Genomic DNA, 11,509 nt, shown 5'->3' with positions numbered 1-11,509 from the left:
TGGAGATGGGAGTGTACCCAGCACCCACTGAGGGGGGGGAGATGGGAGTGTACCCAGCACCCACTGAGGGGGGGGGGATGGGAGTGTACCCAGCACCCACTGAGGGGGGGGGGGGGGAGATGGGAGTGTACCCAGCACCCCCTGAGGGGGGGGGGGGAGATGGGTGTGTGCCCCACACCCCCTGAGTGGCACCTCCCTATAGCATCACATATACGGCTTCATTGATGATTCCTCCTGATAGGTAACTACACATGAGCTGCAGGCGCCAGTCACAGAATCAGTGACACCTGCTGGCCGCCTCAGTCATAGCAGCCTCATATGCTCCATGTATGGGATATGCAACCTGTGGCTCTCCAGCTGTTGTGAAACTGCAAGTCCCAGCATGCCATGCCACAGTTTTAGCACTCCCTAATAGCAAAACTGGCAAGGCATGATGGGACTTGTAGTTTCACAATAGCTGGGGAATCACAGGTTGCCAACTTCTGACATAAACTGAAGAGTTGATCACTTACAGGTGGCAGTGCAGCTGCTGCTTTCTGTTATCACCCATTTCAGGGGCTCAGACCAGAGCTGTACTTAGGCATTGAATCGGTGTTGTCTGCGTAGTGGGCGGATCACTATGCAAATGCGCTGGAGACTGGAACTGCGGCTGTGGTGAGAGTTCTGTGGGCACAATGAGGTCAGTACGGAATACGTAGAGATCCACCTGACCGCACACAGATCTTTCAGCAAGGGTGGTGCAGCGGGCGAAGAATGGCATGTGAATATTCTCTGTACAGCGCTGCGGAATATGTGTGCGCTATATAATAACTGGTAATAATAGTTTCTGTACAGCGCTGCGGAATATGTGTGCTATATAATAACTGGTAATAATAGTTTCTGTACAGCGCTGCGGAATATGTGTGCGCTATATAAATAACTGGTAATAATAGTCTCTGTACAGCGCTGCGGAATATGTGTGCGCTATATAATAACTGGTAATAATAGTCTCTGTACAGCGCTGCGGGATATGTGTGCGCTATATAATAACTGGTAATAATAGTTTCTGTACAGCGCTGCGGAATATGTGTGCTATATAATAACTGGTAATAATAGTTTCTGTACAGCGCTGCGGAATATGTGTGCTATATAATAACTGGTAATAATAGTTTCTGTACAGCGCTGCGGAATATGTGTGCGCTATATAAATAACTGGTAATAATAGTCTCTGTACAGTGCTGCGGAATATGTGTGCGCTATATAATAACTGGTAATAATAGTCTCTGTACAGCGCTGCGGGATATGTGTGCGCTATATAATAACTGGTAATAATATTCTCTGTACAGCGCTGCAGAATATGTGTGCGATATATAATAACTGGTAATAGTCTCTGTACAGCGCTGCGGAATATGTGTGCGCTATATAATAACTGGTAATAATAATCTCTGTACAGCACTGCAGAATATGTGTGCGATATATAATAACTGGTAATAGTCTCTGTACAGCGCTGTGGAATATGTGTGCGCTATATAATAACTGGTAATAATAATCTCTGTACAGCGCTGCGGAATATGTGTGCGCTATATAATAACTGGTAATAATATTCTCTGTACAGCGCTGCGGAATATGTGTGCGCTATATAATAACTGGTAATAATAGTCTCTGTACAGCGCTGCGGAATATGTGTGCGCTATATAATAACTGGTAATAATATTCTCTGTACAGTGCTGCGGAATATGTGTGCGCTATATAATAACTGGTAATAATAATCTCTGTACAGCACTGCAGAATATGTGTGCGATATATAATAACTGGTAATAGTCTCTGTACAGCGCTGTGGAATATGTGTGCGCTATATAATAACTGGTAATAATAATCTCTGTACAGCGCTGCGGAATATGTGTGCGCTATATAATAACTGGTAATAATATTCTCTGTACAGCGCTGCGGAATATGTGTGCGCTATATAATAACTGGTAATAATAGTCTCTGTACAGCGCTGCAGTATATGTGTGCGCTATATAATAACTGGTAATAATAGTCTCTGTACAGCGCTGTGGAATATGTGTGCGCTATATAATAACTGGTAATAATAATCTCTGTACAGCGCTGCGGAATATTTGTGCGCTATATAATAACTGGTAATAATAGTCTCTGTACAGCGCTGCAGAATATGTGTGCGCTATATAATAACTGGTAATAATAGTCTCTGTACAGCGCTGCGGAATATGTGTGCGCTATATAATAACTGGTAATAATAGTCTCTGTACAGCGCTGCGGAATATGTGTGCGCTATATAATAACTGGTAATAATATTCTCTGTACAGTGCTGCGGAATATGTGTGCGCTTTATAATAACTGGTAATAATAGTCTCTGTTCAGCGCTGCGGAATATGTGTGCGCTATATAAATAACTGGTAATAATAGTCTCTGTACAGTGCTGCGGAATATGTATGCGCTATATAATAACTGGTAATAATAGTCTCTGTACAGCACTGCGGAATATGTGTGCGCTATATAATAACTGGTAATAATAGTCTCTGTACAGCGCTGCGGAATATGTGTGCGCTATATAATAACTGGTAATAATAGTCTCTGTACAGCGCTGAGGAATATGTGTGCGCTATATAATAACTGGTAATAATAGTCTCTGTTCAGCGCTGTGGAATATGTGTGCGCTATATAATAACTGGTAATATTAGTAGTCTCTGTACAGCGCTGTGGAATATGTGTGCGCTATATAATAACTGGTAATAATAGTCTCTGTTCAGCGCTGCGGAATATGTGTGCGCTATATAAATAACTGGTAATAATAGTCTCTGTACAGCGCTGAGGAATATGTGTGCGCTATATAATAACTGGTAATAATAGTCTCTGTACAGCGCTGCGGAATATGTGTGCGCTATATAATAACTGGTAATAATAGTCTCTGTACAGTGCTGCGGATATGTGTGCGCTATATAATAACTGGTAATAATATTCTCTGTACAGCGCTGCGGAATATGTGTGCGCTATATAATAACTGGTAATAATATTCTCTGTACAGCGCTGTGGAATATGTGTGCGCTATATAATAACTGGTAATAATAATCTCTGTACAGCGCTGCGGAATATGTGTGCGCTATATAATAACTGGTGATAATATTCTCTGTACAGCGCTGCGGAATATGTGTGCTCTATATAATAACTGGTAATAATATTCTCTGTACAGCGCTGCGGAATGTGTGTGCTATATAATAACTGGTAATAATCTCTGTACAGCGCTGCGGAATATGTGTGCGCTATATAATAACTGGTAATAATAGTCTCTGTACAGCGCTGTGGAATATGTGTGCACTATATAATAACTGGCAGTAATATTCTCTGTACAGCGCTGCGGAATATGTGTGCGCTATATAATAACTGGTAATAATCTCTGTACAGCGCTGCGGAATATGTGTGTGCTATATAATAACTGGTAATAATAGTCTCTGTACAGCGCTGCGGAATATGTGTGCGCTATATAATAACTGGTAATAATAGCCTCTGTACAGCGCTGCGGAATATGTGTGCGCTATATAATAACTGGTAATAATAGCCTCTGTACAGCGCTGCGGAATATGTGTGCGCTATATAATAACTGGTAATAATAGCCTCTGTACAGCGCTGCGGAATATGTGTGCGCTATATAATAACTGGTAATAATAGCCTCTGTACAGCGCTGCGGAATATGTGTGCGCTATATAATAACTGGTAATAATAGCCTCTGTACAGCGCTGCGGAATATGTGTGCGCTATATAATAACTGGTAATAATAGTCTCTGTACAGCGCTGCGGAATATGTGTGCGCTATATAATAACTGGTAATAATAGTCTCTGTACAGCGCTGCGGAATATGTGTGCGCTATATAATAACTGGTAATAATATTCTCTGTACAGCGCTGCGGAATATGTGTGCGCTATATAATAACTGGTAATAATATTCTCTGTACAGCGCTGCGGAATATGTGTGCGCTATATAAATAACTGGTAATAATAGTCTCTGTACAGCGCTGCGGAATATGTGTGCGCTATATAATAACTGGTAATAATAGTCTCTGTACAGCGCTGCGGAATATGTGTGCGCTATATAATAACTGGTAATAATAGTCTCTGTACAGCGCTGCGGAATATGTGTGCGCTATATAATAACTGGTAATAATAGTCTCTGTACAGCGCTGCGGAATATGTGTGCGCTATATAATAACTGGTAATAATAGTCTCTGTACAGCGCTGCGGAATATGTGTGCGCTATATAATAACTGGTAATAATAGTCTCTGTACAGCGCTGCGGAATATGTGTGCGCTATATAATAACTGGTAATAATAGTCTCTGTACAGCGCTGCGGAATATGTGTGCGCTATATAATAACTGGTAATAATAGTCTCTGTACAGCGCTGCGGAATATGTGTGCGCTATATAATAACTGGTAATAATGATCTCTGTACAGCGCTGCGGAATATGTGTGCGCTATATAATAACTAGTAATAATAGTCTCTGTACAGCGCTGCGGTATATATGTGTGCGCTATATAATAACTGGTAATAATAGTCTCTGTACAGCGCTGCGGAATATGTGTGTGCTGTATAATAACTGGTTATAATAGTCTCTGTACAGCGCTGCGGAATATGTGTGTGCTGTATAATAACTGGTAATAATAGTCTCTGTACATCGCTGCGGAATATGTGTGTGCTATATAAATAACTGGTAATAATAATCTCTGTACAGCGCTGCGGAATATGTGTGCGCTATATAATAACTGGTAATAATAGTCTCTGTACAGCGCTGCGGAATATGTGTGCGCTATATAATAACTGGTAATAATCTCTGTACAGCGCTGTGGAATATGTGTGCATACGCAGGACATAGAACAAGGCAGGACACAATACACGGCACACCATACGCAGGACATAGAACAAGGCAGGACACAATACACGGCACACCATACGCAGGACACACAATACACGGCACACCATACGCAGGACACACAATACACGGCACGCCATACGCAGGACATAGCACAAGGCAGGACACAATACACGGCACGCCATACGCAAGACACTTAATACACAGAAGGGCACCCAGTTCACAAATACAGATTTTTATTGAAATATCCTGCATCGCTGTGATCACTACAAAAGGACAGAAAACAGGACAATAGTAAAAGCTGTCACACGATTGTCTGTGGGGCTGTATTTACATTGGGCGAATCACGTACAAAGTAACGTCTTTCGTATCAAAGTCTATTAAAATTAGGAAAAGAAAAATGTCAGTGGGCGTCGCCCTGGGTCCATTTACAAAATAATCTGACGGTGTAAAAGTGGTCGGTGCGGGGTACAAAACATCACTGAGATCTGTATAAATAGGGACAATAAAATACTGGTGACTGTAGTGGAATAAAATGTCCGTCGCACGGAGCCGGAACGGAGCACACACACAAACCGTGGTCACACAAAGTGCAATTCTAGAACAGGTGGGGTCCTGGGTGGGGGGAGGAATGTGGAGAAAGCAGCTCACTTAGCACCATTCCTGGTCTGTAGGCCTGGTCCTCAGCCCTCAGCACAGAAGGACAGGGCGCTCTGGAACGAGGAGAGGTGACTGGCCTCCGATGACACTGGCGGGAAAGTCTAAGGGAGAGAGGTTGGGAGTGAGAGTCTTACAGCTGGGAACACACCTGAATGATCCCCAGCGAGCTAGCGACTGTGCGATACCACGTAGCGGTATATTACGCATCCATGTGCACCCTACACAATCTGTACTGGTAAATGTCTTCTATACTGTCAGTGGCTACTATCTACACCTACTAGTCACTGCAATATCTAATCAACCAATCACAAAGGCCATGCAATACCTAAAAACATAACAAATCAAGAGGTTCAGTTGTTGTTCAAGCCTAGAATGGTGGTGAAATGTGATGGAAAGGGGTGGTGGTTTTGGTATTTCAGAACCCACTCATCTACCAAGATTTCAACGCACAAGAGTGTCTAGAGCACGGCCTGCAAAACTAATGGTTACTGATCAGGTGGGAGAGCTACTGAGCCACCTGGACTGACTACCGGTATATCACTAGCAGGTCAGGCCTGGGATCGAGCTTCCAATCCTACAGAGATTGACAGCCTAAAAGGGCCCCATACATTAGTCCGATTTAACCTCTTTTCACCTGATTCCGACAGATCTCATCCAGAAACCGGGTGATGTTTGACCTCCAATTCAATGCGAGGTCCCATGCCCATTGGAGTCAGACCTGCACCTGGGGAACAGGGTCACATCCAATATATCATATGCAGAACGACCACATCCGATATACAGGCTTGATGCATCGTATGTGGGACCTTTAGTCCTGACTGCGCTCGCAGTACACCTTCATCTTCTGCACCTTCCTCCTGGCTTTAATGATGGCCTGCAACTTAATTTCCCGGACGTTCCAGAACCATTATCCTATCTCCCACGGCGGTGTCCTATCTCTGCGGCCGGCAGTATTCGCTATGTATCATCTCCCCCCCCCCCCCCCGCCCCCCGCATGCCATAAGTCTACCTGGTCGGCAATCTCCTGGGTTTGCTCGCAGATGAACAGCGGCTCCTCCATCTTGGATCTAAGGAGCGGCACAGAGCACACGGTTAGGCTGGATGTCACCGCCGCCAGATCTGGGGAACGGGGGAAACAGTACATGTGTATCATACATGCAGCACGGAGGAGAGGAACAGGAGGCACCAAGAGATCTGCATGTTATAACCGTGATAATATTCTGTAACAGGCCGACAATGACGCACACGCCTGCCTATGGGACACGGGGTTGTGTTTCATTGTCGTCTTCACTTGGGGCCGATTCAGACTCAATAGGACGCTGTGAATCTCGAGCCCGCCTGATCATTGGAAGAGCACACATGCCCGAGGTCCGGAATGCACATGTGCGGGGTCCCCCTACGTACGGACCATGGGAAGGACTAGCCTTCGCTGGCCATATGCAAGGTGATTGACCCAGAATATGAAGGTGTTCCCCGGGCCATTGGGAGAGTGGTTTGCGTCATTGGCGGCCTCCACCACATGGCCTTAGTCTAGATGTACTCAGCGCTGCGAGCAGGATGAAATCATCCAATGGCTGCTCGGCTGGGCTCCGAACACTCGCAGCCCAGCGAGCAGGTCTGAATCAGCCCGTTAGTGTCTTGTGGACCCCAAAGTACTGTAACCAAGGAGCCCTTCTAGGACCGAGTCTTATTAGAAATGGTGCTCCAGCCAATCAGTTCCCAGCCATCATATTTCAAACACAACAGTTGGGAGCGGATCGGCTGGGCGCTGATTGGCTGGGCGCTGATTGGCTGGGGCTCCATTTATCATAGGCATCATGTTTTAAAACTGGTTGATAAATAGGCCCTTCAATGTAATAGACACAATGGCCTGAGTCACGTAGCGATGTTCTAAAATTCCCAGAATTCCCCAGGGCACATGCCTTGCACTGGTGCACCTTGCTGCTGTGATCGGGACAGACGGTATCGCCAATGTGGCAGGAAAGTGATAGCTGTTCCTGGGCGGTGACTTGGGCGTATCAGTGCCAATGGCCGCAGTCCCAGACGCACTGCTGCATGCGTCGGGGTCGCTGCCATGGGGTAAGTGTCGATGGCGGTGTGTAAGGATGCACCAATTGGTATTACAGCGTGCAGGGGCGCGGACAGTGGGCTGCTCAGTGTCATGAGCAGGAGGCAGCGAGCAAAGACCGATAGCTTCCCCCCCCACCTGTAAGAGTGCAGTGCTTCAGGGCCTGGTCCGCCGTGTATTTCCACACTCTGAGGATAGGAGACCCGCGCTCGCTTGTCAGCCGCAGGAGGCTCTGAGAGTGCAGGAGGCCGTTCCTCCTGACCGGGATCCGGCTGGGGCGGACGCCAAAACTTTCCATAGATCTGGAGGAGAGAATGGCAGTGCTGATGAGTCTATACACTAACACAGTAGGACTACGGGTCTCAGCAGGTACCGGGTATAGTCGGCACATGAGAAGCTCTAGCCAGATCTTGTGAGGGACATGTAGGGGCGGATGGGGCAGAACAGAGGCATTACCTGGAATATTCCGGGTTGATAAAGCCGTTACTTCTTTTTTGCAAATTCTATTAAAAGAAAAGAAACAAAATAAAATTCCAAGTTGGGAGGTGTCACGTCAGTGGGCGATAAGCGTGGTGGTCAGTCACGTCAGTGGGCGATAAGCGTGGTGGTCAGTCACGTCAGTGGGCGATAAGCGTGGTGGTCAGTCACGTCAGTGGGCGATAAGCGTGGTGGTCAGTCACGTCAGTGGGCGATAAGTGTGGTGGTCAGTCACGTGGCTTGTGGAAGGCATCGACCCCCTATACAAGACTTCTGACTTTATAGGTACAGATCCAGCTCACTCTAGCTGGCCTGGGACCGGTCATCCCCCCATACATATAATGTTGTCCCACAAAGGCCGGGGCAGTGATACACATAGTTCCTGTGTCTGTATCGTTACCTGTAGTATAGCGATGCCAGCGTCAGGCTGGACGTGCACCTTGCCGGAGTCCCCGTCCCGCAGCCCTGACTTCCCCAGTACCGAAGGTTTTGTCTTGTTAGCGGGAACCAAGTTGCTGAAGCCTAACGGAACACCAGTATGGAGGACAACATAAGTGCTGCACTCACCTGGGAGCAGGCAGATATCAATGACAGCACGAGACAAAGGCGAGGCAACCCTACACCCAGACATGTCCTTATATCATACAGGCTGCAGCATCAAGGCACTGAGACACCGAGAGAGGACGCAGTAAGGCAGAGGTATATTGAGAAAGGCCGGGAGAGGAAGCAGTAAGGCAGAGGTATAGAGAGAGGCACTGAGAGGCCGGGAAAGGAAGCAGTAAGGCGGAGGTATATAGAGAGACCGGAAGAGGAAGCAGTAAGGCGGAGGTATAGAGCGAGGCACTGAGGGGAAGCAGTAAGGCGGAGGTATATAGAGAGACTCCGGAAGAGGAAGCAGTAAGGCGGAGGTATAGAGAGAGGCCAGGAGAGGAAGCAGTAATGCGGTGGTATAGAGAGAGGCACTAAGAGGCCGGGAGAGGAAGTAGTAAGGCAGAGGTATAGAGAGAGGTCGGGAGAGGAAGCAGTAAGGCAAAGGTATAGAGAGAGAGGCCGGGAGAGGAAGCAGTAAGGCAAAGGTATAGAGAGAGAGGCCGGAAGAGGAAGCAGTAAGGCGGTGGTATAGACAGAGGCACTGAGAGGCCGGGAGAGGAAGTAGTAAGGCGGAGGTATAGAGAGGCCAGGAGAGGAAGCAGTAAGGAGGAGGTATAGAGAAGCCAGGAGAGGAAGCATTAAGGAGGAGGTATAGAGAGGCCAGGAGAGGATGCAGTAAGGAGGAGGTATTGAGAGGCCAGGAGTGGATGCATTAAGGAGGATAGGATGTATAGAGAGAGGCCAGGAGAGGAAGCAGTAAGGAGGAGGTATAGAGGCTAGAGTTATAGAGGCACTGGGAGTTACTGCACATGCACAGACCCACCAAACATTGGATTAGTGTAGACCATCGGTATTGCATACACATCTCGGGATGGGCAGCCTCAGTGAAGGCATGGACCACTAGCCCTCTCGGGCTGGGTATCTCAGTGAAGGCATGGATCATTAGTCCTCTCGGGATGGGCAGCCTCAGTGAAGGCATGGATCATTAGTCCTCGGTGAAGGCATGAATCATTAGCCTCTCCGGATGGGTAGCTCAGTGGAGGCATGGATCACTAGCCCTCTGGGGATGGTCGGCCTCGGTGGAGGCATGGACCACTAGCTCTCTTGGGATGGGCAGTCTCAGTGAAGGCAAGGATCACTAGCCTTCTCGGAATGGTTATCTCTGTGAAGGCATGGATCACTAGCGCTCTCAGGATAGGCAGCCTCGGTGAAGGCATGGATCACTATCACTTTGATGGGCAGCGTCATTGAAGGCATGGACCTCTAACCGTCTGATTGGGCAGTGCTGTGAAGGCATGGATCACTATCACTCTTGGATGGGCAGCGTCATTGAAGGAATGTACCTCTAGCCGTCTCTGATTGGGCAGCCTCGGTGAAGGCACTGATGACCACCTCCTGTCTGGGGCTGACACCGCTTGCAGAGCAGATATGATTACAGACAGGATGTAATACAGACCTGACATGCTGAGCGACATCGGGAGGGAACAAGATGGCTTCTGGTGCACTGAGGTCTTTGGGTTTCCCCGACTGATGAGCGGCGAGGCATGAGGTGCCGCCTGGGACTTGGTTGGGCTATGGACCGTAGCGCGGAGTAATGACTGATGATGTTGACGCCTTTTCTCCTGAGCTCTGGTTTCTGTAAAACATGACCAACATGTAACAGGGAGATGTGGCTCCAATCTCCTCCTGTTCTAGTAATCAACTCTGATACATATGCATCTCTGCACACAGCAGCTGCGCAATAATATGCATTGTGTACATAGACACCTCCTGCCGGCTTCTCTGACCAGCTGCTGTGTCTGAGGGCCCAAAAATCAGATCACCTGTGTGAGAATCGGACATCTGAGTAACCCCCTAGCTTATCAGGATGGCCGGAATCTGCATCCCATGACGCAGCCAATGGCCTTGGGATGCCCAGAAAACAAGGCTGGCAGACATACCATCTTGCATGCATACACCTTTGAATCTGGCCTGAAGCTTGGTGCAACCACAAAGAAATGGACACAGTTATTAGTGACTGCAGGAGAGGGGTCACATAAAGAAGACTAGGCAGAGACTTGTGATCAGGATACTGTGCGTCTGCAGGGATCCTGCCATAGTGAATTACACACTATACCATATATCGGACAATGATCGCATTGCCCATCACATAGTGTGCACCCTCAGATCAGACCAATGCATTGTTCTAATGGACGTTCTGCAAATCTAGATAAAGCGGTGTCATTACAGCAGCATATAAGGATACATCATGTCCGACTGTGTAGAATGTGCAGCGGTGTGATGTATCCCTACATGTCCTTGCCACAGGTGGTCAACCCTCACTGCTCTTGAGTGCTACCACCACTACTCTTCATGCTCCTGCGCTCCCCCCACCACTACTCTCCATGCTCCTGCGCTCCCCCACCACTACTCTCCATGCTCCTGCGCTCCCCCACTACTCTCCATGCTCCTGAGTGCTAACACAACTACTCTCCATGTTCCTGCGCTCCCCACACCACTACTCTCCATGCTCCTGAGTGCTACCACCACTACTCTACATGCTCCTGAGTACTACCAACACTACTCTCCATGTTCCTGCACTCCCCACACCACTACTCTCCATGCTCCTGCGCTCCCCCACCACTACTCTCCATGCTCCTGTGCTCCCCCACACCACTACTCTCCATGCTCCTGCGCTCCCCCACCACTACTCTCCATGCTCCTGTGCTCCCCCACCACTACTCTCCATGCTCCTGCGCTCCCCCAACACTACTCTCCATGCTCCTGCACTCACCCACCACTACTCTCCATGTTCCTGTGCTCCCCCCACCACTACTCTCCATGCTCCTGCGCTTCCGCACCACTACTCT

General features: G+C 47.8%; 1 protein-coding gene across 2 annotated transcripts in view; it reads right to left on the bottom strand.

Annotated features, from left to right (window-relative positions):
• Positions 1-5,083: 5,083 nt before the first annotated feature.
• AGBL5 (AGBL carboxypeptidase 5) overlaps positions 5,084-11,509 on the bottom strand; it is a 50,566-nt gene continuing 44,140 nt past the window's right edge. Inside the window, exons 13-18 of one of the 2 annotated variants that reach the window (XM_083178937.1) lie at positions 10,117-10,296; positions 8,470-8,591; positions 8,049-8,095; positions 7,731-7,894; positions 6,534-6,643; positions 5,084-5,625 (exon numbers count right to left, since the gene is read on the bottom strand). In XM_083178937.1, the coding sequence (XP_083035063.1) occupies positions 5,548-5,625; positions 6,534-6,643; positions 7,731-7,894; positions 8,049-8,095; positions 8,470-8,591; positions 10,117-10,296 (701 nt within the window). In that variant the 3' untranslated portion in view covers positions 5,084-5,547. The remainder of the gene's footprint in view (positions 5,626-6,533; positions 6,644-7,730; positions 7,895-8,048; positions 8,096-8,469; positions 8,592-10,116; positions 10,297-11,509) is intronic. The other variant, XM_083178936.1, reaches the window with a different exon arrangement.

This window comes from Crinia signifera, chromosome 3 (genome assembly GCF_055691185.1).
Source record: "Crinia signifera chromosome 3, ASM5569118v1, whole genome shotgun sequence".
Lineage (NCBI taxonomy): Eukaryota > Metazoa > Chordata > Amphibia > Anura > Myobatrachidae > Crinia > Crinia signifera.
Note: the sequence above shows the minus strand (reverse complement) of the source record. Positions and strands in the feature narration are given on the sequence as shown.